At 48.9% G+C, this 25691-nt stretch overlaps 5 protein-coding genes across 5 annotated transcripts; 2 read left to right on the top strand and 3 right to left on the bottom strand.

Moving 5' to 3' along the window:
* Positions 1-51: 51 nt before the first annotated feature.
* Positions 52-297, top strand: BJ212DRAFT_1236693 (uncharacterized protein; the record flags this gene model as incomplete). The annotated part of the gene is made up of 1 exon (XM_041329543.1): positions 52-297. A coding segment is annotated over one exon (246 nt), but the record flags the coding sequence as incomplete, so codon positions are not given.
* Positions 298-4362: 4065 nt separating this feature from the next.
* Positions 4363-10233, bottom strand: BJ212DRAFT_1423726 (pleiotropic drug resistance ABC transporter). The gene is made up of 20 exons (XM_041337640.1): positions 9811-10233; positions 9533-9747; positions 9056-9485; positions 8745-9004; positions 8387-8696; positions 8243-8338; positions 7970-8191; positions 7718-7913; positions 7445-7660; positions 7024-7395; positions 6867-6970; positions 6702-6818; positions 6536-6650; positions 6372-6487; positions 6156-6320; positions 5755-6106; positions 5345-5709; positions 5198-5295; positions 4888-5144; positions 4363-4835 (listed from the first exon to the last, which is right to left on the bottom strand). Exons 1-20 carry the CDS (start codon positions 10005-10007, stop codon positions 4743-4745), a joined length of 4296 nt encoding a protein of 1431 aa, XP_041198306.1. The 5' UTR covers positions 10008-10233; the 3' UTR covers positions 4363-4742.
* A 97-nt stretch (positions 10234-10330) lies between these two features.
* On the bottom strand, positions 10331-13663 carry BJ212DRAFT_1321317 (Hydantoinase/oxoprolinase-domain-containing protein). The gene is made up of 11 exons (XM_041334403.1): positions 13398-13663; positions 13292-13347; positions 13127-13243; positions 12696-13076; positions 12195-12642; positions 11923-12138; positions 11678-11875; positions 11543-11626; positions 11361-11489; positions 10994-11306; positions 10331-10943 (listed from the first exon to the last, which is right to left on the bottom strand). Exons 1-11 carry the CDS (start codon positions 13466-13468, stop codon positions 10650-10652), a joined length of 2307 nt encoding a protein of 768 aa, XP_041198305.1. The 5' UTR covers positions 13469-13663; the 3' UTR covers positions 10331-10649.
* Positions 13637-18417, bottom strand: BJ212DRAFT_1321312 (uncharacterized protein). Its single transcript, XM_041334402.1, has 5 exons — positions 17487-18417; positions 16536-17362; positions 16118-16477; positions 15867-16059; positions 13637-15741 (listed from the first exon to the last, which is right to left on the bottom strand). Exons 1-5 carry the CDS (start codon positions 18139-18141, stop codon positions 14135-14137), a joined length of 3642 nt encoding a protein of 1213 aa, XP_041198304.1. The 5' UTR covers positions 18142-18417; the 3' UTR covers positions 13637-14134.
* Positions 18418-24107: 5690 nt separating this feature from the next.
* Positions 24108-25382, top strand: BJ212DRAFT_1444373 (UbiA prenyltransferase; the record flags this gene model as incomplete). Its single annotated transcript, XM_041337952.1, has 8 exons — positions 24108-24192; positions 24249-24401; positions 24454-24571; positions 24623-24711; positions 24763-24859; positions 24913-24949; positions 25005-25247; positions 25302-25382. The coding sequence occupies 8 exons, from the start codon at positions 24108-24110 to the stop codon at positions 25380-25382; spliced, it is 903 nt and encodes a 300-aa protein (XP_041198303.1).
* Positions 25383-25691: the final 309 nt, after the last annotated feature.

Genomic DNA, 25691 nt, shown 5'->3' with positions numbered 1-25691 from the left:
ACCTCCTCAGATGCTCAACACTGCATCCTCAGCGGACCAAGCACAGCTCGCGACTGGGATATCATAGCCATCCAAGAACCCACCATAGACACGAAAGGTAATACAAGAGCCACCCCCGACTGGCACGTTGTATACCCAACGCACCGCTACACACAAGCAAAGCGCTCGCGTACTGTAACACTAGTACATAAACGTATTAACACCAACAGCTGGAGACAACTTCCTTTTCCCTCAGCTGACGTAGTAATAATTCAATTCACAGGATCCTTCGGCAAACTAACTATCTTTAATATCTACAACGACGGCGACAAGCAAGATACTCCCCCAACCCTCCATCGGTACCTCAATAGTAACATCCGCATGATACGGCCCATGCACGATGATCATGTTCTATGGCTAGGAGATTTCAACTGTCACCATGCGCTATGGGAAGAAGAACGGAACCGACACCTCTGCGAGCCTCGACAAGCACAAGCAAATGCACAGGCCTGGATTGAACTCATGGCGGACTACGGAATGTGCCAAGCCCTTGTCAAGGACAAACCGACACTGCAATCAACTCGCACAGGCAACTGGACCCGACCGGACAACGTCTTCTGCACCGAACACACCCTTGAAGCCTTCACAATATGCGACACAGCCCCAAGACTACGCCCCCCCAAAACGGACCACATCCCCATCCTCAGTACACTCGACCTGGATATCCCTCAAGTTACGATGACAACCAACTACAACTATCGAGACGTGGACTGGGAGAAATTCAACTCGCGACTCAAGGAACAACTGACAACAATACCAGAGCCAAGACCGCTAGTTGACCTTGAAGAATTCCAACTCGCAGCAAAACGCCTCGCAAAAGTCCTTCAAGACGTAGTTGACGAAACCGTACCGAAATCCAAACCGAATCCTCACGCAAAGCGGTGGTGGTCCAAGGAACTGTCCCAAATGCTAGACCGCAAACACGAGCTAAGTGACCTATCCTATAAATTCAGAGCGCTACCAAATCACCCATCACATGAGGAACACCGCAAATTCAGAAACCAAGTCTCAGAAGCTATCTACAAGGCCAAGAAAGAACACTGGACTCAATTTCTCGAAGAAACCACTCAACGCGAACTCTGGATAGCAAACAAATACGTCACCACCCCCAGCACCGACGGCGGAAAAACTCGAATACCAGTCCTACAATCCAAGAACGCAGACGGCACAACCATGGAGGCCATATCTAACGATGAGAAGAGCACGCTCCTAGCCAAGACATTCTTCCCCCCACCTCCGGTGGACAACTTCATTCCAGAGGAATTCGAGTACCCAGAACCCATCACTCCATTCGAACGCATCACGGAAGAACACGTTGAACGAGCAATCAAGAACACAAGCCCATTCAAAGCCCCAGGACCAGACGGGATCTGCAACATAGTCTTCAAACGAAATGCCAACACACTCGTACCATACTTAATGCGAATCTTCGACGCAGTTTTCACGCTCCAAACGTACTATGAACCATGGCGCGACTTCACAACCATAGTACTACGAAAACCAGGCAAAGCCGACTATAGCGTACCCAAAGCATACCGTCCCATAGCATTGATCAACACCATGTGTAAGCTACTGACAGCCATAGTTACCCAACAAGTCACCAACATCCTCGAAAAGCACCAACTTTTGCCAGCAAACCATTTCGGAGGACGACCAGGATGTTCAACTACCGACTCAGTACACCTACTCGAGGCAACAATCAAGGATGCATGGCGAATGAAACGAGTAGCATCAGTACTATTCCTAGATATCGAAGGAGCATTCCCGAATGCAGTCACCAGCCGCCTTATTCACAACATGCGACGTCGACGACTACCAATGGAACTCATCTCATTCACAGAACGAATGCTCACAGGACGACGGACCCAATTACGATTTGACGACTTCACATCAGAATGGTTTCCAGTAACAAACGGGATAGGCCAGGGCGACCCGCTATCGATGATATGCTACTTAATATACAACTCCGACCTAGTTGAAGTAGCACGAGGACGAATAGGTAACCGAAGGGAAGAAATTGCACTAGCCTTTGTGGACGACACAGCTTACATCGCCACAGCCGAAACATTCGAGGAGACGCATGAAATCCTGCGAGACATGCTTGAATGAGAAAACGGAGGCTATCAGTGGTCAAGAGAACATAACTCCAAGTTCGAAACAACGAAGTTTGCACTCATGGACTTCACGCGCAGCAAAACGAAGGAACGAAGTCCCATCATCCTCAACGGAGTTACGATCCAACCAGCGCACCATACCCGCTTCCTAGGAATCATTGTGGATCAAGAACTCACCTGGAAAGAACATGCAGCGTATGCGATAGCGAAAGGAACTGAATATGTCCTACAGATCCGACGACTCTCGAGAACCACCATGGGAATCCCAACCAAACTAATGCGTCAACTCTACCTAACAGTGGCAGTCCCAAAATTCGCATACGGCGCAGACATATGGTTCAAACCGATATTCAGACGAGGATCCAATGTGAATGTCACCCAAAGAGGCTCCAAAGGAATAGCGAAAAGACTCACATCCATACAACGCATAGCAGCGCTAAGTATAACCGGCGCCATGAGAACCTCGCCAACAGACGCGCTCGAAGCCCACGCGAATCTCCTACCAATACCACTACTCCTACAGAAGATTTGTCACCGAGCCACCGTCCGCCTAGCCACCCTCCCCCAATCCCATCCGCTATACAGCAAACTCCAATGGATAGCAGGACACAACGTTCAGACTCACCGTTCATCATTGCACAACCTACTCCACACCTTCCGCATCTTCCCAAACGACGTCGAAACGATCAACTCGTCAAACCAAACGAGAGCGTCAGAAGAACCAGCATACAAGACACAGATAGCGAAGGACAAGAAGGCCGCAAAACAAGAGCATGAACAACTCAAGGACATCATCCGCATATACTCGGACGGATCAGGATACAAGGAAGGGATTGGAGCCGCAGCAATACTGATACGAGAAGGACAGGAACCGCGAATCCTACGCTACCACCTAGGATCAGATGCAGAACATACAGTATACGAAGCCGAAACACTGGGCCTAACGCTAGCAGCTCACCTCTTAGCCACAGAACGAAATGTGACATACCCAGCATCAATCCTAATCGACAACCAAGCAGCCATAGTATGCGGAACCAAAGCAAACAAGGACAGCAGCAACTTCATTCCGGAACAGTTCAGCAACATGATCAAATCGATTTCGAAACGACGGGACGAACAAGGAGACTTCGATCTCACCATCCGTTGGGTACCCGGACACGAGAACATACCAGGCAATGAGCTAGCAGACCGCGAAGCCAAGAAAGCTGCAGAAGATCCCGAAAACAGCAGCCCAAAACGTCAGCTACCCAAATATCTACGAGATAAGCCACTCCTATGCAATGCACCTGCGCTACGAGCCGCCCAGAAGATAAAGGTAAAAGAACTCTGGAAAACCCTATGGACAAAGTCACCACGCTACACTCGAACTCGTGATATCGACCCATCAATGCCCTCCACCAAATATCTCAAACTCATCAACGGCTTACCCAAACGACACGCCAGCATGTACATCCAGCTCCGTACTCGACACATCCCCCTGAATCATCACCTCCATCGAATCAACAAATCCGACACCCCGCACTGCCCAATATGCCCCAACACGAACGAAACGGTTCACCACTATATCTTCGAATGCCCCCAATACCGAAAGGAACGCCATATCTTCGCAAACGCCGCACGTCGAGACGCACTGTCAATAGCCCACATCTTAACATCCGACAAAATCACCCCACACCTCATCCGATACATCAACAGCACTGGAAGATTCAAGCCAATATTCGGTGAGAATTAACATATGTAAAAGAACATAACACACCACAGTAAAAATGTCACAGGGAAACATACCCAAACCGCACATACCAACCCGAACCATACACTCTCCCATGAAAGGATCGACACTCCAACAAAGCTGTCACTGACGGGAACCACAGAAGACACGATTACAGAGGAACCACATAGCAAAATCGAAGAACGAACCAGACAAGACAACGAAGCTACGACCCTATAACCAACCTCCCCTACTAACACGTCTTCCTCCCGCAGCTTTCCTTTCGTGCCTGCTCACCTCGGTGACAGAGTACATGTCTGCACCATAAATGAAAAGCATCCAAACCCCCCAAAGATGAAAGATAGCTAATGACGAGACAATGTCCAACATAGGGTCTACGACCCCAAAGGACTAAATCTGAAGCAAAAAAAAAAAAAAAAAAAACATCAAGGGTATCGTACATCCTGGCGGTATTAAGTATGTTGCTTTATGACTGCAGCGCTGGAGTTGGAAGGGCAGTATCGAATGCGGTGTAGTGCAAACGAATCTAGTGTCTGCTAGTGTGTTGTCAAACGTCTCAGAATCGAGGCGCGACTCAAACAACAACAATAAAGACCTAGATACTGAAGGAATCGACCGTCTAGTGAGTATTAATACATGTCCGTTAAAGAATACCTGAAAGAACGAACCAGCACGACGTTAGAGCATTAAAAGGAGGATGTACGACTTTCCAAAGCAAAATACCAAATGAACGAGGACAAACATCGTATCCCATGACCGAAACGCGAAAAAATAATGACATGTGTGCAATGTGAATCTATTTGATTCTAGTTTTGCGGGTGTATGTAATCAAGCGGTGTGTGGTATTCATGAATTGCAATTTATTTGCCACGAGCTAGCTTCTGCTTAAGAGAAGTAAACACGCTGACAGTGCGAATGCGCATGAAATACGTGAACCAGAAAATCGCAATGGTCTGCACAAGGTATATCAGGACCAGATCTGAGCAACATCCGGCAGTAACTCACGTTAAACGCAACGAATCCGAAGATAATGCCCAGATTGCGCCAATGATCACTGTATTTGATGTTGAACCTCGAGTACATATACTGGTCAGTGAACTTGTAGGGACAGTACCGGCAGCCCTCCGCAGCTCCAGGGTTTGTGAGGTAACCACCAGCAAATTTAATGAACGGATCCATGTACTCGCTGCAGGTCAGACCCTTCGGCGGGTTGACGGAGACCAGTTCCGTGGAAGAGCAGATAATAGCTTGACTGCCAATAGCTACGAGAGGACTAACATGAGTACGATTATTCAGCAAGAAATCATTCACAAACCTTGACCAAGGAGGCTCTCGATGATGTATGTGAAAGGAGAGGCCCTATACATCCATCTCCACCAATTCAGCTCGAAGAACGGCTGGATGACGCCATCACTGGTGGATTATTAGCATGAAGTGGCGTGGCTCAATGTGCGTATCTCACAAGATCAGGATAAAGATAACGAGAGTTGTAAAGTATATGGATGCAACTGGAGCGGTTGGCGACATGGACGCGATACCATGTCCGAATGTAGTATAGTAGAACGGGAAGGCGATGGAGAGAACGAGGAATGTGTAGCCCGCTCGGCCTGTGGGGTATCCAACGGTCCAGTACCAGCTAAAAAAGAACATCGCGGAACTTGTCACATTCCAAGGAAGCTCAGCGACAAGTTGGGACATGACGAGAGCAGTCCAACTATACATTCTAGTGGGACGTTCACGTATCTCGTACACTGTGCGAATGTCGATGTAGGCGGCCATTAGCTGATGAACGAGGGGAACACAGAGCACAAGGGAAAGGAATATTGACTAAAGAGGAGTGAGAATGGGATTAAACGAAATTGATATACTTACGAATAGTTTGTTTTGAGTGCCCTGCAACGAGTCATTTGCGTGAAAGAATGTAAAGCCCACAAGGAGACCGCCAGCAATATTAAGCAAAAACTTGGCGCGAATATACGTAGGATTGCGCCAGTATGCTTGGAAATTCCGGTGGGTGAGCGCAACGAACTGGTGCAACCATGAGGTGGCAAAGACAGAGTACCGGGCGCTAAGCTGGTGTGGGTGAGAACGACCCTGTTCATGCAAGTCGTTGATATGATCTTGAAGCTGCGCCGCTTCCGGCGAGCACTTCCAGACATTGTACCAATCAGTGGTGGAGACTGCAGTTGCTCCAGCACCTATTACATCCAGCATGTATTCCGCCCTTAAACTCCCTGGTAAGCGCAAGACCCGTATGATTGCACCTTACTTACGGATTGTCATCAGAGCCGCAGCGTGGAGCACCATTACGCTGAAAGTAATTCAGCATGGTCGACGAGTTCTCGCCAATATCGCCAAAGTAGACTGTCTGTCCACCCTTGCGAAGGAGCAGCAATCTGTCAAAGACCTGGAAGAGTTCCGCCGAAGGTTGATGTATTCTGGTATAGCTCGTAAACATTGAAAAAACCGCATGTCAAAATGTCACTCACGTGCAGAGAATGGCCTGACCACGGTCAGCAAGCTCGCGAAGTACACGCACGATAGCCCAGGCAGATTGTGAGTCAAGGCCGGACGTGGGCTCATCCAAGAATAGTAGAAGTTTAGGCTGTTAGTCTCTCAGTACAACTGTAGCTTGAAGGGTTTGCGTTCAAACCTTGGCAGCGAGCTCTACTGCAATGGTGGTGCGTTTACGGTGCTCAACCCCGAGAGAGCCGATAACAGCATCGGCATACTCCTCTAGACCACACATTTGAAGGCACTTATCAACGCTGCAGTGGAAAGTTAGGTGGGGGTTGATCATGGGCAGAAAACGTACGCACTATGTTTCCTTCTCAGCGAGAGGAACTGATTGTGGTTGACGAAGGCTAGCAGAGAAAAGGAGCGCTTCACGGACAGTCGCCTCGGGAAGGTGGGTGTCGAGTTGTTGGCAGTAACCACTGAACATGACAGTCAGGTAAGATCGGAAAAATTAGGATGGTACTTACGTCTGAGCCTGGAAGTCTATGGGGGGCGGCTGTCCGCCAAAGAATCGCTCGCCAGTTACCACACCAAAACCGACACGTTGTGCAAGAACATTCAAGAGCGTCGTCTACAAGCATTCAAGTAAATGGCATGCGCGACTGGTATCATAGGAAGGTTTACCTTGCCAGCCCCAGATTCACCCATTAATGCGGTGAGCTTTCCAGGGATAACAAAGCCCGTGACATCATCGAGAAGGCGTTTTATCCCTCCTTCGACGGGGACTTCATATTGCAGGTGCTGCCACGTGAAGAGATCCTTAACCTTCTCAAGATTGTCGAAAGTCGAGGGATCAGCTACCTGGGAGAGGGATCTAGAATGAAACTCTGCATCAGCCTTTTCCTCGTCAAGGACCTTAGAATTCCCATCGACAGCGCAAGATCCCTGCTTGAAGAGAATGACAGCACTGTCTGAAGCAGACGAGGTATTGAGTTCTGTGGCAACTAGGAGAACGGCCAAGAACAAAAGATAGAAGGCGCAAAGCACACCAAAATTCTGCGGTGGTGTCATGAGCCATTCGCAAAGTATAGAGTGACTGCCCCACCCTCCAAAGTTGACTATACCAAAAGTCAAACGTCAATCCAACATAGATGTTGCCATCAACGAGAAGCTGCCCGGGTTGTGATCCGACAGTTGTGCAGACCTGGTTTGCAAGTGAAACATTCTTGTACCCCAAACCCTGCGGGACAAGGGTGGAGCAAACTCCGTCGAGCGTGTGGAACTCGTTCACAACAAGTCCACCGAACGCCCACCACAATGGCTAAGACAGCAATATTGATACTGAGAGGAAGAAAATATTGTACAAGGGATGACGTACGTTCAACCACATGATCCACCGCAAGCCCCTTGGAGCAGTTGGCCAAGGAACTGTGTAGCCACCATAGAGCGACATCAAGAGAATGAAGATACCGCTAAGAGCTATTGCGCTAGGACGAGATTTCAAGCTTGCAGCAATAGCTCTGAAGAATGACTTCATGGTTTGTGACATTAAGAAGACAAAAAGGTAAAAAATGCTGTTGCGCAGCAGGGTGAGTATTAAAGCGGAGAACAGACGGCTTGAAGAACTTACAAAAACTGTGAGGCAGAACGCTGTAACCCGACCAGGAAGTAGAGTATGACAACGAACACAAGTTGGACGATCAAAGTGACCGGAATATCGACTATAGTATGCGCGAGACTCTGAATAAAAGGGTAATGTAACGCGGCTTTCTGGTGACGAAGCACGATGGGACGCTGGAAGAAAAGCGAAGGAATTTCTGAGACAGATGTAATAGCATTGAAGAAGAGGGAGCTGAAAGAGCTGTGAGGCACAACTTATATGAGGACAGGTGAAGATAATTACAAGAACAAAACACCTTCACGTGGAAAATAAGCCGAGGTGTCATTTGGAACGTTCAGGAAGACGGTGCCCATGATTACCGCTTGAAAAACTTGGGAACTAACGCCAAACGTTACTGGGGGTTGGTCAAACAAAAATGCCACCTACGCCAGTCGCATAAAGAATTCGAACTTATCACCAATAATGACTTGCACACGGCGCCTCATGACCGTTCTGACTTGCTGGAGGATAGAGGTCATGTACACAGTAGATGCATTGCCATGTTCAGCAGCCACGCTGGACAGATACCCCTCCTTGTGCTCATGATTGCCAACGTATTGCTCGCGGCGTTGTTCAATGGCTTCCCGATTCTGACGACCGAGATCGGAAGCCATGAAAAAGCTAGCTAGTTCCTCCGACGTTCGCGGCACAGAGCTCTTATGTCCAGGGCGGATTTTCCTCCCGTTCGGGTCCGTAACTGATAATGATGATTATAAGACGATATAAGGCGGCCGCAATGCTTTACCTGCAACCAGGAAGTCGGGGGTAGTCTGTCTGTTTTGTGGTTCGAAGCCCATACCAATAAAATAATCTTTAGCAGAATCTGCTGGACCAAAATAGGCTATCCTCCCTTCCGCGATAACACAGACCTTATCGAACAGGTTGTATAATGGCTCGCCTGCCTGGTAGAGGGAGACAATTGTCGTTGTGCGTTTGATGTCTGTGATGCAACGTAAGACGCGGACAAACTCAAGGGCAGTCGAAGAGTCTAGTCCGCGAGTAGAACTGAATGGGAGACAAGTTAGAAGCATGACACCTTAGATGAAAACACCTTACTTATCCCATGCACCAAGGGAGCCTGCAGAGCCTAAAGTTTCTGCGATAGAAACTCGCTTTCTCTCGCCACCGGAAGCACCTTGAATCTGAGAATTACCAACCAGGGTGTGTTTCGAACGAAAGAGGCCAAGAACTTTCATGAGCATCGTGGTGGTATCCTCAACGTAGTCCTGGCGCGTCTGACCGGGAAGACGAGTTGCAGGAGTACGGTTTCTAACAGCGAAAGAGAGCGTCTGGTCGACAGTCAGTGTCGGGAAGTGGATATCATCCTCCGGACAGTAAGTGACATCGCCACGGAAGGAGTCATGTATCTCCTCTGAGGTGAATGAATCATAGAAAATCTGACCCTCAACGGCATGATACTCCCCACGTTGATTAGCGAGCGTCTTGAGTAAGGTTGAGCACCCTGCGCCGGGACGGCCAAGGACCACTGTACGGAAGGTCAAGACCGGAGGTCGAGGAAAGGCCTGTACTTACGAAGCATTTCGCCAGGAGCGACCACACCCTCGAATCCAGATAAGATATCTCTAATTGAGGGATTGCGAATCCCCCTTATCTTGGCCAGAAATGTTGAGGGATGGAAAGGTGAGCTCACGGTGGGCTGGTGCGAGGTACGAGAACCTGCACCAACGACACGCAGATCCTTAAACATGACACCAAGTTGGCGGTCCTTTATTCCTTCATGTTGACGGCTGAAGGAGAGATAATGAAATATTGAATTGGATGATCTAATAAAATCACCACAAAACACTTACCGTTTCATGAGGTCTCTGAGTACCTGCTTGAAGTCAAAGGATTGTTCATTTTTTCCGGAGGGAGGTATGTCTGACGAATTCTTAAAGAATGAGGGAGCAGGTGTGTCCAATTCTGGCTCTGAATGAACGATTGGAGCGGTAGCCAGGCTAGCGAGGGAGTCGACCAGTCCACCGTGACTGGCTTTGTGGAGAACCATGGCAAGACTGTACGTATCGAGGAACTGCAGATAGGAACGACTTTATGTAAGGGGAGACCTGAGCGAGATATATGGGCTGAAGTTGGTCGGTTCCGCATAATAACCTATGGCTAACTAAAGTAACCTTGATCAAAAGTCTGATATAGTGTACTGCTTACGGCCAGACGTCAAGCCAGCTGGGAGTACCGGCAGTTGTGTCAATATTTATTTCAGAGCGATCATTCCGACCCGGCACTTAGGCTAATGACTTCAGCACAGCAGCCATAGTTCCATATTTAAACCAAAACATATACAAAATAATAAAATGTTCATGTTATTACCATGTTTGTACCATATTATTGGTCCGGACATTTCATTTTGCCTGTGCCGGGCACTACCAAGTGATGTGTTGCCCCGAGCCAGAAGGTCAAACCTCCAGGATCAACTCGTTCCATTCTGCACCATGTGACATTCCTACGTCGCCATTAATTTGCCCTACGCCTGATCAATTGACCGCAGTGGACCCTGTTTCTCTTCGCCTCTGGATAGGTCCAATATCCGATGTCGTAGGAGATGAACGATGAAGCAATAAGCCTTGTACACGTGCAAGTTACAGACTCTTGTGTCTTAGACTACCATGTCCTAGTCGTGGCTCATTACTACTTATCCTTCGAGTGTGATATACAAGTGTTTGCTAGTGAGCACAGCCCGTGCGCCTGGTACGATGACTATAGTCTGCGTATTATCAATGATCATCGCAGGACCCGTCACTTCATCGCCCACGACTAAGTTATCCAGGAGGAACACAGGCGTATCGGCCACTCGGCCGACTTTATCGAAGTATACGCTATATGTCGAATCCGCTCGACCGCGTGTGACGGGATGCTTCTCAAGCCGATCTACCTCCGAGTAGACGGACTCCCCGAGTTGGTCAAAGGTCTTTCCGATGCCACGAACCTGGGGACATGTTCACCCGGAACCCTGAAGTCACTTGGGATCGTACTTACCTTCACGTCGTCCACGATGATGCTTTTGGTATCAAGCAGGAAGCCAAACTCTGCCTTGTACACGCGCCTAAACGCTGCCTCAAAGTCCTCGGCACCGTCGCCGTCATTCTCGTTAGGGAGAACCATGAGCGCAGTATCAGTGCCCTCAAACCGCATGTTCAACATCCGCTCGACTTTCACGCGGTCGTCTTCAAATCCCTGGTGTTTGAGCTCAGCCTTGACGTCACTCGTGAGTTTATCAAGTCGGACGGTGAGGTACCGGCGTGTCTGCGCAGAGTAGAACGTTGATGAGGGCTCTTGAAGCTCGTATGCTCTGTTGACTTCAGTTCAGGAACGAAATCAATAGCACTGCTGGATAGACACTTGCCGGTCTGCTAATGCCAGTCCATACGCAGACAAAATGGAGCTGTATCGATGGATGAGAATGGTCTTTATGCCAAGCAAACTTGCAATCTCGCAGGCATGTTGACCACCTGCACCACCGAAGCTTGCGAGTCTGAGAACAAGTATATAAGAGTAACAGAGGTACGAGATAGACACCATACGCACACATGTTTTCCTGTCGAGTATCCCCGCGCCTCCGTTAGTGCACGAATGGGTCTACACATCGTCTCGTTGGCAACTTTGATGAACCTAACCTCAAGTATGAGTGTATATCACCATGAATAACCATGCTGTACCAACCCGTATACAATGTCATCCAAGCCAAGGTTCATTTCATGACTTTCGTTGATCTCTTTCGCGACCTTCTCAAAGGCTACGCGTGATGCTTCTGAGTCGAGAGGCTCCTTCTCTGATTTTCCGAATATTTTTGGGAAATAGTCTGGGATGAGGCGACCTAGGAGCAAGTTGGCGTCTGTAACCGCTAGCGGACCGCCTTTCCTGGGTGCGAATTCAATTAAAGACTTCTACCTTCAGTTTGCACATACCTGTAGCAGGCTGGACCTGGTTGTGCACCAGCGCTTTCGGGTCCTGCGAGAAACAAGCCGTTTCGGAAGGTCAAGCAAGAGCCTCCACCAGCTGCGACAGTGTTAATGTCCAACTGTGGAGACTGAATAGTGACTCCGGCGGTTGTCGTCTCGTAAACTACTTCGTAACGGCCGTCAAAGCGAGATACATCAGTCGATGTCCCCCCTACATCAAGGCTGTAGAGCAAGTGGGTAAGCCAGGCTGAGAATACCGAATAAAGGATATAATATACCCAATGATGGGGTATTTCCTGTCTGCGTCCCAGCTCGTCAGTGCATACCCCACAACGCCTCCTGCCGGGCCACTTAGAATGCTCTTCAAACCCGAGAAGTTATTAAGGTCTAAAAGTCCCCCATCACTACCCATGAACTCCACACGGGGACTCTTTATCCGTCCATCCTTCAACTTTGCGTCAAAACCGTAAAAGAACCCATCTAGATACTCTCGCAAGATAGGGGTGAGGTACGCGTCCGCCGTGGACGATACACCACGAGGCACCATCTTGATCATGGGCAGCAACTGCGAGGATTCCGAGACCTGGGCGAACCCGACTTCCCGTGCGAGCTTGCCAATCTGTATTTCATGCTCGGGGAAAGTGTAAGAATGAACAAGGACGATCGCGAGGGAGCGATATCCAGCGTCGTACAATCGCTGTAGGTCGCGCCTCACAAGCTCCAGGTCTTAGAAATCGTTATCAACAAACATAATGCTATAAATGCTGTAAGACGCGCACCTGGTCTCTTCAAGATCCTCACTGCTTCTCCTGAGATCCCTCGAACAATATCTCCCGGACCTTCAGCATCACCCTCCCCATCCCATCCTGGACCCCTATAGCCTCTTTGAATGGACGACCCATCATCACTCCACTGAATAGCGTTCTCCTCTGACTTTGGATCTGATGTGTACCCCACGAGAGTTACGCGCTCGTCCACCTCAACGACCTCAGAGTACAAAGGATTTGGACGGCGAATGTTCAAGTCGAAGATGCGTGGGCGTGACTGATTCCCGATGAGCAGGAGGTCTTTGAACCCCTTTGTAATGAGTAACGCATGACGATGTCCCTTGCGCTCCAGCAGCGCATTTGTCGCCACTGTCGTCGACAAACGAATGTAATCTGTACGCAGGATAAGTGGACTTGAACGTGTCAGGAGGAGTAGCACGGACCAATCTTGCTAGTGTCAAGCACAGACCCACGGGGGATCGTCTCTCCTGTCGCGATCTCAAGCACCCTGCGGATACCCTCCGTCGGTGCATCACCGTAGTTGGCTGTATCCTGTGACACTGCAGGGGAATTAAGCAGCTAGAGAATATGTACCTGAGGACACGCACGGAGCTTGACGACGATGTCTTTCCGCTCGTTTGCATTTGCTGGGTCAGGATACGATCTGTTCTATCTTAGCTTCGAAGGCAATTGAGAATTTTGACTTGGCCTTACGCATGAACATCACAAAACGTCCCTCCTCTGTCTGCACAGATGCGAATGGATCTATCGGGAATCTCAATCATGCTCGTAGAATAAAAGAGCCAGAAACACAGTAATAGCTAGTGGGTGGGGATGGTCCTTTGAAAATCATAGCAGGAGCCGCAGATAACTAGTCTTAATCTAGTGACCGAGGTCAGGTGAATTGCGACTTCGCGGATCGGAGGGCCGCTGCCCCGCAGTCACTCTATCCATTAAGCATCATAAATCAAATAAATTCCACTATAAAACAGGGTAAACGAGGGGGACAACATAGGGAGAAGGGGAGGGCTACGACTATAGAGACAAACCCGGGAATATTAGCATGCGCTAGCGAAAGGTCAGGATTGGGGAACAATTTTAAAAGAATGTGTATGTATGCTGTTGAATAGAGAAATATTCCAGAGTCCAGTCGACCAGTTTCAAGATACGGTATCGGCCAGATTTGACGTGCCTTCTTTGCAACGCTTGGACAAGATTTGGTATCGAAAGAAATCTAGGAAACGGCGGTGGTATTTAGAATAGGATGTCAGTGGCGTTGGGACGATGACTGGTATGGATGGTTCATATACACGTAGGTGTTCAGGTACACATGATAGAAAGACGAGTTGCATGGTGCATTTCTCGCTAGATTGGCTTTTGGATCAACGATGGCGATGGCGAAGGGAAGAAAGGCCTGCGTGGGTGATCAAGGAGGTGAAGGCTATAATCACTCACTCCTCCTCTTCCTCCTCCATCACATTATGCAACGGTGCACCATGCACATACCTAGCAGGACTATCCCGCCCGTTCCCCTCGTACAACGAATTCTGAGGCTGCAGAAGTTCCTCACCCTGCGAGCCTTCCGTGCGTACAGTCTCTTCGATAACATCCTCCGCGGGGGTCACTACAACAGGCTCTAGCTCAACCACAGGCACGGGCGGTAACGGCGACTCCTTCATTTGAGGATGTAACAATGTCGAACACACGGGGAGTCTGGAGATCGGCACGGGACTAGTCGTGGACGACTTCTTCTCGCGCTCGCGGTACATTTCGATCAGCGCAGCCGTCCGGCTCTTCTCCTTATCCTTTTCTCCCTTCTCCGGTGTCACGGGTGCCACAGCTATAAGCTGCGGCATAGTCATAATTCCTGTCCCCGAGTAACTGCCATCTTTATCCTTAGTTGCGCGGTGGTCTTCGTACACCAAATCCAAATCCGGCGCATCGAGCTGGAGGGAATGTGTGGAAGTTGGTGCATAGTCGCTTTCTTCGGTGTCCATCGAGCCTCGCAGGGGCTGGGGGTAAGCACTTGTATCGGTGTTTGCAGGCATGGGAAACTTCAACGGCGGGGGTCTCTCGGGGCTTCCGTAGCGCACCTCATCTCCATCTGAATCCTCACCAAAGCTCATTGGTCTTGGCGAAGGTCCAGGCCTGCGTTCCGGATGCAGATCAAAGTACCCCAAACGTTTCGGCACACTGGACGTCATCGTCTTTGGATACGACATTACACTGTCCACATCCACATCATCGCTTATTACGCTTGGCGCCACGGTGGGCTCAGGTATTGGCTCAGGCTCATCATCGCTTGACGGTAACTGCGCAAGCGCCACGCCGGCAAGCACTTGTGCTACCTCGTGGCTCGCTATTTCCGGGTCTTGCATGCCCTTCCCGCGCGCGCTGAACGGGCTAATATCCGCATCCTGCCCACCCATCCGCCGGCCGTGTGTCGCGACCAGGATATCCACCCACGCATCGTCCTTCGAGCGCCTTCTCTCCTCCCTGTTTCTCCCTCCTGCAGATGAAGATGACATGTTATTCAGCTCATCATCTGAGTAGCTCGCCAGCCTCGTTTCAAAATCCACTATGGCCTCTGCGTATTCAGAAGGGGCGACCCCTGAGCGGCGAAAACTGGGGTGGACGCGAAAGCGCGAGGTAAGCTTGCGTGCAGATGTCGGGGAGATGGGCGAATCGGAGGCTCGGCGCTCGATCTTTGCGTTTCTGTCCTTGTCTTTTGTGGGCGGCACTGGCGGCTTGTCGTTGTCTTTTGGCCGAGCATAGAGCGGCGAAGAGATAGTCACAGTCGGTCGAGTGGGAGGGGCTGGGCGTGGGGTAGAGGGTCGTTCGTCTGAAGCTGTGGGAGAAAGGACCCCTGCTGTGCCGGACAACATCGGAACCCCGCTACCTGAAACGCCGGGCTTGTCTAGTGAAAGAACCTTGCTCCCATTTGATCTCAGTAGTCCCTCAAATTCGACTTCGCGATATGACGGGCTCTTAGGTACATGGCCAACAACGTAGGGACGTCCATTGAGTGTAGCAGCAGGTTTCCATGGGCGAGATTTGCCTGGTTGTGGAAGACGATCAGTTGTGATTGGCAAGGAGTATCCGGGTGGAATAAAAGAGAGGACAAGGTAGGAAATTATCAAAGCGAAGAAAGATTTGAACATTGAAAAGGAAATGACTACTCACTATTAGGGGACATGAACAGAAACGGCAGCCTTCGCTTCCCGCCGCTATCCTTAGCAAGCTGCTGGCGGTATTCTAGAGGCACAAACTCCTCAAACAAGACGAGCGTTGTGCTCGTTCTTGGATCAGGACCACTACCAGTCGTAGGTAAGGGAGAGGATATAGATGCGGATATCGGAAGAGACTTAAATTCAATCTAAGCGCTGGGTCAGCAAAAGAGAAGGGAAAGATAATATAAAGAAAAAAGCACCCACCAATGCCCAGTTACACTCCCTCTCGACCTCTGTTGTGGGTCCCTCTGCACTCGGGATCCCGCAAACTTCCTCCCGCCAACCGCCTCCCCAAACCAAATCGCAAAACACGTCCACAAACGCCTCTTCCACCACTTCTTCCGTGCCCAGGACAGGCTCTGTGTCCCAACCAAAAGCAGGCAAGGTTCTAGCGGTCTTCTTGAGCTTTTTGGTAAGATCGGCATTGTGCGAGGGCCACGAGGAGATTGTGTGAGTGAGAGGCGTGCTAAATTGGAGGGTAGCGCTTAAAGGTGCGTCTGTGCGTGTGAAGCCGGTTGTAGAGAAATCGGTCCAGGTGAGGGTAGCGCGTTTTGCAGCACGGGCCTATATGTCGACAGAGTGGTAAGCATTTCTGAGAACCTAGCATGAGTGTTACACGTACCGTGCGTGCACTTTCCGTCAGATCAAATTGCAACTTCTTTTCATCCGTAGCGACCGTCCCGAATCCCATCATCTCAAATTCACCCCACTTCAAATCCGTAAGGCTCCTAAACCTCTCCTCGCCCTCCCGAAGTCCCAAGCCCATTCCAGCATCCCTGTCATCAGACAGAGAAGACGAAGTGCTGTTAGTCGCAGATGCTGGGGTGATACTGGGGCCGGTGTACGGGTGCACATGGGACGGTAGGTCCATACGCTTCTTGTATGCTTCTGAGTATCTCGGAGACTGTTTGAGCCAAGATGGGGCAATCCTTTCCCATTCCTTTGATCCCGCTAGGCCATGTCCATGTGACCGATGTGCCCAGCTTGCAGCAGTGTTCACTAGATCCGGGCTATACATCCGTACATTACGTCTTACGCTCACGACACGCACCGTACGTGCACCCCTGCGTGCTTGTGGACGCTCATGCTTGGCTGAGTGGTGCAAGGCGGGGAGGGTGGAAGGATAGGAGCGAATCCATTCTTTGAGCCGGGTAGGAACACCAAGGTCAGATGTAGATTGCCAACGGATGAAGGAAAGAAGGAGATGTTCGGTGGCGTTAACAGCGCGGAGGTAGTGGATATAGGTGTGATGGAATGCGAGAGTAGCGGGACCGAGGCCGAATAGCAAGGGACCGAATAAGGGGGAGAGGGTTGGAGGCGTGTGTCCAGAGCTGGCGCTGTGCGCTGTGAACCGAATGAGCAGGCTTAGCAGAGTGAGTAGGATCGAGCGCAGAGTGGAGGGAAGAGGTGGGAGGAAGGTGGAGAAGTGTTTCGGGGGATAGTTCTGTGCTACAGTAAAGTTAGTAAGGTCGTTTAATATAATGTGAGCGCCAATAGATGAAGTGGGCGTTTAATGTGAAAGAGTGATTGCAATGTAAAGTGAAGGGTGAGGGTGAAATGGAAAAGGGCTCACTTGCTTCGGAGTCTCGGAACTCTGTATAATGGTCCCAAGCAATGAGGCCTCTCACAGCCTGTCCACCAACGACTCTGACTACTCTGGCAAGTCCCCACCGTATGCACATGCCAAGCTCGTGCGGACCTGCAAGTCTGGCTTCCTCTCTCCAACGGTGTTCCGCATCGATTCCGCCCGTACATGTTTCCAAAAATGCTCTGACAAGCCTCCTAACAGAGCTAGCAGAGACATCAAGCGCCAGAGTCGAAAAAATAAATGGAGTGGTCAGTGCTCTGGTGCCTAGCTCGCTGGCCACAACATCCACGAGGCGTGCGACTTCATCAAGACCTAATACAACGTGTCGCTGATAAGACAAGTATCCGTAATCATGCTCTTGCTGCTCGTGGTCGATATCTTTGGGTTCCAAATTCAAAGGGAGAAAAGACCCATCAGGGATGTGAGCGAATGGTTCTGTCTCGGGAGTACTGAGGGTTCGGTTCCGTGGCTTTTGTTTCACGAGCGTACTAGGAGGGGTATGCCTGCCACTAGTGACATCTTTGGCAGAATTCCTACTATTTACACGTCCAAACTCGTCATAAGGTGCGTCTTGATTGCCACTCGAGCGCTTCTTGCCTGGTATCGAAGTAGTGCGGGCCCGCGAGAATATGCTGGGCATCGAGAACCGACGATTCCAGTTTTCGTAGACTGCTGGTAACGGTAATGTGTTGTGTTGCTCGGTCAAAGAGAAACTTTAAAATGAGTGTGATCCAGTATAATTATTTGGAGGTCGTCGTGATGCGGTCCACGTTAAAACAGCGTCGACGTTGTATGTCCCTGTAGACGTTGAAGTGGACGACGGCGCGCAATCGGAATTCTGTGAGCTCGTGCTGCTTGACGACGAGGAGGAGTGAGAAAGACACGGTAACGGACTCAAACAAGCAACGGGATTTCTGGCAGCGTCAGTTTCTCAGGATCGGCGAGTTCCATACTGCTCTCTTCCTACATTCTCATGTGTACTTGAATTTGAAAACCTGAAAACAAGTCCTGCTCGTCGTTGAAGACGCTCAACGACTTCTCCGAAATCTATTTCATTTTTTGTATCTAAGTACATGTACGCAGGCACCGTTGGCTAGACTGTCTACCAGCAGGTTGTCAAAGACTGAAATCTTTAATGACGCTTAGGTTCATTAATCGGCCTGGCCAAGTATCAGCGTGTGGCTGGCTGGCTTCTCTTTCGACGATGAGCTCGGGATAGTGTGTAAATTCAAAGGGCTTCCCTTCCCTCCAACCGAGGAGTCTCACGCTTTCGTCTATATTCATCATCACCGTGATCAGTGGATCATTATCACTGTGTTCCTCGTCACATTCTATCCCGTTCTCATCGTTTCATGCTACAGTGTAAGAAACACAAAAGCACCATCTTTGCAGCTCCAAAGAGTGTCCAGTGGAAATCCTGTCTAACATCGGCGGCTCGGTGTGCTGCGATCTATTCCTCTTCAAGTTGCTCTTCAATTTTGTTTCCACTTTCACGATACTATCAGCCGAACAAGGCTGCCACCTGCACCTTCCATGGTTTAGTCGGTGTTCAAAAATGTGTCGAGGTATCAATATGAGAGCAAATGTTATCGAGAATACGACGGTTACATTACTTTGCCTGACGGTGACTTAACACTCAGCCGTCATCGTTTTATCTTTGGAGCTAATACAGCTTCTGTCGAGGATGGCGTTTATCTCATGCATCGTTCACTCTTTTTTTAAAAAAAAACATTCAAGTTTTTGTCTTTGAGAGTATTACTCTACGTACTGACTGTCTAGTCATAGGGGGCCCCTGTGCTCCCCCCTTCCCGCGGCGCACCTCTAGATTTATGAATGTCGTGATGTGAGACAACTTGACAAGCCTCCATCGGTCCGCCGTTCCCGCCGCGCGGCTACTCACTTTTTATATCTATATGTCAATGATGTCCGTTCCTTTCCAGCTCTTCGCGGCATCCTTACATCACTCACACGATTCTCATAGAAATTACAATCTCTCAGAGATGGAAATCGTGCATTGCCTATTCTCACCATACTATAGGTGGGAAAGTTGCTCGAGACAGTTATTCCGATACTGAAACAAGATCACGGTTTTGACATGGACATCTCCTAATACGTTTTTGCACCACAGTAAAATATTCACGCACATGTTCGTTGTTATTATCCACAAGCTTATTCTCGGCTGCCCAAAACTCCTTACCTCTGCTTCTAAGCACGTCATAGTGCGAGGTAGGTGACCATTTTACGCATCGAGCATCAGCGCCGTGTCCTTTCCATCAAAGACATCGTGTTAGGACCTGGTGACAATGTCGTGGCAGACCCTCCATCTGATGACGTTTCCTCAACCCCTTCCGGAGCGTGTGGCCGGGGTGGCGAAGGGGGGGGGAATCCGGACGTGTCGCGGGGCCCCCTCGAAAGCTGGTCCAAAGTTGTTTGGTCTTCAGTTGCTCTATTTGTTGATCCGGCTCTGTTGCTTGCTCAAGATCGCTGAAACCTAGGATTCGCCAACCGCTCTCTGGACTCCTTTTCCACCACACATACTTGTAGATGCTCAGGCACGCCTCGGTCGCGTTTTCCTCTCACCATTGTCTCACCACGCAATCTATTTATTGACGAATTTGGTGATAAAATTCTCGACAATCCCCCTGGACCTGAAGGTCAATTGCATAATACGGCGCAATCTCTCTGTCGAAAATGGATTAGTTAGAAATGCAAGAGCACGCATAATAGCCCTCTACCCTCGATTCATCGAAGTCTGGCTACTGGACAGTGAATCGCAAACACTTTTCCTTGATACTTGCTTACGCAACTGTTCAATGGATGCTAAGGACTGACTTTGTCAAAAACAGTACTTCTGGATTTCAGAGCTGATCCTTTTGCGCATGGTCGACTCTATACTGTGTTGTCACGCGTGAAACATTGACGAGATACACTGAGTCTGTTTGCTTGCGTCACTGAATGAGGAAAAAATAGTGCCAATATTGTGTACAAGCGCTTGCTTTTGTAATGAACGGAATTTCACTCAGAATCATAAGCAACAACCGGATTTATGTACATAAAGTCTTTAAGAAAATCTCACAGCTATCTTCACTTTTTTTTTTTTTGGAAAAGTGAGTATATTAAAATTATAGCAACCAACATTGTTGAGCCTTACTTCATATTGATGGACTAGAACATGCAAAATCCACTTAGCCGCTTTTATCTGTTATTAGATCTAGAGCGACAGGCCGCCGAGAGTGCTCACGATATGTAGCTACTTTTGTAAATCATCATCATCAAGTTGGGAAGTCTAGTACAAAGACTGCCGGTGATCACCATCATCATGCATGGAAACCATCAACATATACCAGAGGCTGTGAAACAGCACAAGTGACAGGATGCGTCAAACAGTTGATCGAGTACTTCAACTCACGGGCTTTGTTCAAAGACTTCTGTCCTCGTCTATTTTAACTTACAGATACCTGCAGCTGAGTAAGCTCAGCTCAGGGCCTTATATAACCACGGACAAGTCGAGATGCAGTCGAAGCGCGGAGTTATGAAAACTTTCTAAATGTAGTTGACATTGGTCCGAATCAGAAGTCATGGGACGTCCATCGGACTCGGATGGAAGATAGGCTGGAACGTGCGCGTGAACGTTTGAACGTTTGAACAGTGATCGGACAATTTCCACATACCCGGGTGCTGTACGTACCCTGTTATCATCTTTGACTCGGAGCAAATAATGTCCGGACACCCTTCACGTCATAATTTACAGCGAAAGGACGCCTGGCAGACCTTGGTTTCAACTCCTCTTTTAACTTCAGTTTCAGCCTTGTCGGTTTGATATTCTCCTTGTGGCATCTTCGACATGTTGACTTGAATTTTTATTGTATTAGCTCTCCTTTTTTCAACACTTTATAACATATCTGGCCACCACGAACGGCAATGAGCAGGCTCAACCGCAATGTCAACCATGACGGCGTGAACTTGACACTTCTGGGTGGTGTTATTGGAGGACGAGCTTTTGACGACCGAATAGTACAGAGCACATCGATATTCACGCGTCACTGAGCATTGGCACTTGTGATCGTGATTCCACTCATAGTACCTAAGAAGTATCACTCGTCAAGGACTCAAGGTATGCATTTTATTACGCCATTCCATTCTTAACAGTGATTTAGCCCATAGTATCGCAGCGCCGCCATGTCACTCGAAACCCAGGGGCACAACCTGTAGGCAACAGACACCAGCCCTGCGATTCCCAACATTACGTTACGCATCAGCAGCGACCAGCGTCCCGAATAACCATACCATTCAGGCCAGTGCCATCCTGCATGCTTGTGCCCTTCAACCGGATATTAGAGGAGTGCCGGAGCTGTGTCTGTGGTCGCGGCGTACTATACACAGTTATATCACTGCACTCGTGACTAGCGAGTTTGACGACTCACTCGTTCTACTCCACTTCCCGTCTCGCAGTTCAGTACTCTTGTTGGTGCACTGTGTGAATGATGATAGCCTAAGTGCCACCCAACCCTCAGTCTAACCAACCTACAACAAGACCCTCTGGTCCATTTTACGGCCACGAGCCGCAAGCTTCGCGGCTATATGCTTTTTACCCACCCCTTTATCAGAGTACCCCCCCTGCTTCTAGTATAACTCTCCCATTTGATGGCATACGCACTTCACCGCACCAAACTCTTTGCTCTCGTCCTGCTCCAGCGACTCAAGGCGCGCTTTATTTTACGGTCGTCGGTCACGAGCAGGCTTCGCGGTTGTGCGATGTGTGCCCTTGTACAAGACTATCCATCATGTTATTGTATTCCTTAATATGCCACACGCTAAGATACAAATAACACAACATCCGAACGAAGCCACTGCCTTTACCAGGATTTTTGCATCTAAATTAGGCACAGTGATGTGATACTCTCGTACGCGTCGAGTCCGAACTTTGTTTATTTGAGTCGTTCAAAGGAACCGAGAAAGACCCGGATGATAACAGGGTCAATATGTTTAATAAATAAATGGGGATACTCAACTCTAAAATATCGTACGTAGTAGGACCCTTCGGCGAGCACCGGGTACCGAGTGCCAAGCCTTGCTAAACACATCATACTCGTGCCTAAACCTTGCGCGTGACGGCGCACAGCGCCTTTGAAACAATTGCAGTCTTAAAATCCAACCTATCATAAACCTCTGATCAGCAGTGTTCCTAAACCTTTTCTGACCCTTTCCATAGAGTATGCCTGGTACTATGCAGTATGTATATGAATATAATAATACACCTCCGATATATCGCTATAGATTGCTGTGTCACAAGGGTTGAGATAATTTGTAAAGTTCAAGTTGTTGGCGCTGCGTGCCGTACTACGCGTTTAGAGTCTAGACGCGCGTAGCATAGGTTACGGTGTGAGCGTCCCAAGCGACAACGACATTTTAGAATTGAGTATCCCTATTAAATAGTCTTTAACCGCCCATCTGCGAAGTGTTGCACCTGCCCGGTTACCCACAAATCCTGGCCATGTTTCAAATTTTCGCAGACCACTGAATTTTGAAAAAATACTGGGTAACCTTACGTGATCGAAGAGCGCCATTCCTTCGTTCCCACACTAGGGTCATTATAGGTCATCTCCTGCCGCCGCGGCCTTGTACAATCTATCTCCTTCGTAAGTACCCACAATACTTTCTTGACTGGAATAGGATAGTGCTAATCAAACAGCGCTTCAATCGAGCTCCTAGTTCGATCTTCCTTTGACAGGCTAGATGCTGATTCGATCGTACGGAATTTGGGCAGTGTTGAATGGACCAGTTGTCATGCCGTGAACTCCCAGCAAGGCCCATTTTCTCTAGTATGTTGGAAAATATTCACTTGGCTTGCCCCCATGCGAGATCAAAGATGCCACTCCCGGCATCCAGTACATAAATCCATCATCGCCAACATACGACTCTCTCTAATCCATCAGGCATGCGGTGCTCGTATACCTTATCGATAGATCCGCATTAAACCACCAATCCCTGCCGAAGTGATCCCAGGACTGTCGTACGTCCTGCATAAGCCGAAATTGCATGTTTCCTGTGTCCCGAGAATCTTATCTTGACCTAGGCTCTCTTGTGCCCTTATCAATGATATCAAATATCGTCCCATTTACAGGAAGCGGGGAAGGCAAATTTTGGTCCAATTGGCTGAAATGAAACCATTTCCCCCCAGCAAAGACTTCATGCGGGTTGAGCGGCTGATTGGCACAGGGATTTATTGACCTGTGCAATCAAAGTCACAGTCGAGTCTCGCGGAACATCATGAGCGCACATTTGTTTGCGATGATGTACTTACCTCACGTTTACAAATAGGACCGACTTATGCTCACCAGCCATCACACAATGCTTTTCTGGTCCTTATCAAACAAAGATGCGAGGCGAACATGAAGCGGATCCAGTGGCACCCGTTAAGGATCCGAATCCGGTCAATTTCAAGTTGAACGTATTTTGGAATATTTGTCAAGAAGCTCGCCTTAAGTTACAGCATATTCGAAAACATCTTTCCAAGCGCTCATGTAGGCATATAAAATGAGCACGGCTGGTGTACCTGGTCCTCCATTCCACTTTTTTTTTTTACCTCCTTGCACACTTGTCACAATGCCCTCCAAGGCAAGAGCATTGGCCGAGCTCACCAGGATTCACTGGTTTCCAGTGGGGTCCGACTTCATGTTCTGGCCTTTTGGTGAGTCAGGAGGTGCATGCGGGACATTGTTTGTTGGTTTAATTCATCGTACCTAGCGTGGGGCTCCCTGGCAGCATCATACCATGTTGCATTACCCATGAATGAGGTCATCATGAACACTTTGTTCTATGCATTGTTGGGCACGCTGGTACATAGTGCGGGCTGTGTCATAAATGATATGCTTGATCGCGACTTCGATCGCAAAGTTGGTATGTCAATTCCGTCCTGACTGTCACTAATCTCTTGACGCTGTTCAATTAGAACGTTCGAAAGGCCGACCGATCGCGTCTGGAGCTGTCACTATGACAGAGGCCTCGGTTCTTCTGTTCGTGCTCGTTGCTGCCATCTTTTACATGTTCTCAACTGCTGGCCCCACGGCGTGAGTAGGCCATTCAACTAGTATCAAGATATCTCTGATAAGCTGCTCTAGTCTCACACTTGGTCTTGTTGGACTCCCTGCCTGTGGCGGGACGTATCCCCTGATGAAGCGTTGGATGTATTGGCCGTCTTTGTACCTCGGTACGGTTTTTTCGAACTCCAAATTTGTTTACCGTCTTATCTAGTTCCAAGGTTTTGCTGCTAGCTGGGCCGTCCCATTCACGTGGGTGGCCATTACGGGCCAGTTCGATTGGGGTATGATCCTGAACGTCGCAGTTGCATCGTGCTGGTAAGTGCCAGCAAGGCGTTTTTTTCTTCGAGGGGCTGACGGTGCATCCCTAGCTGGACGTGTCTTTACGACACTATCTACGCGTGTCAGGTAACTAGTCCATTTAATTCTACATGGAAACATGGGTGTTAATTACTCATCTCAGGACAAGAAGGATGACGAAAAGGCTGGAGTTAAGTCTATGGCGGTCCGTCTTGGCGATGGCATTCGTCTGGCATTGAGCGTATTCGGTGTGATTTTCTTTGCGTGTCTCATGTGGGCCGGGTACTTGAACGACCAGCATCTCCCGTTCTACGTGATGAGTGTCATTGCGCCCTTCCTCCTCTGTCTCTGGCACATATGGTCATTTGATCATAATGATCCTAAAGACAGCTGGGAGAAATTCACAGTACGTTGAACTGATATCATCACGAGCTGATTCTGATATCCTATCGTACTACAGGCAGGTCGTCATGGCGCAGCGTTGGTTTGTGCAGGATTGGTCGTGGATCATTACTTCAATCTTGCGTCTCTAGCCATTTGAGCATGCAATTTCATTTCGGGTTAGATTCATGGTGGCGCCGTTAACGATCATGTTAATGTGTACACTACAGTAATCTTGCGCTTTCGTATTTTCTCTTGGGTTGTGGCATACGTTTTCAATATCATTTGTAGACCACTGATGTTAATTGGCGTAATTAGCTTGGACGAGTATTTAGAGAGAATATCATTAGCTCATTGATGGAAATATCAGACGCATACTATCGATGTTAAATTTAGGCACTGGTGAAGACCTAAATCTCGATGGAACGGACTTGAGCACCTAGACACTGGTAAACACTAGTGTAATGTG

The sequence above is a fragment of the Suillus subaureus genome, assembly GCF_016647635.1.
Source record: "Suillus subaureus strain MN1 chromosome Unknown BJ212scaffold_3, whole genome shotgun sequence".
Classification (NCBI taxonomy): Eukaryota; Fungi; Basidiomycota; class Agaricomycetes; order Boletales; family Suillaceae; genus Suillus; species Suillus subaureus.
This window is presented reverse-complemented; position numbering and strand designations above follow the sequence as displayed.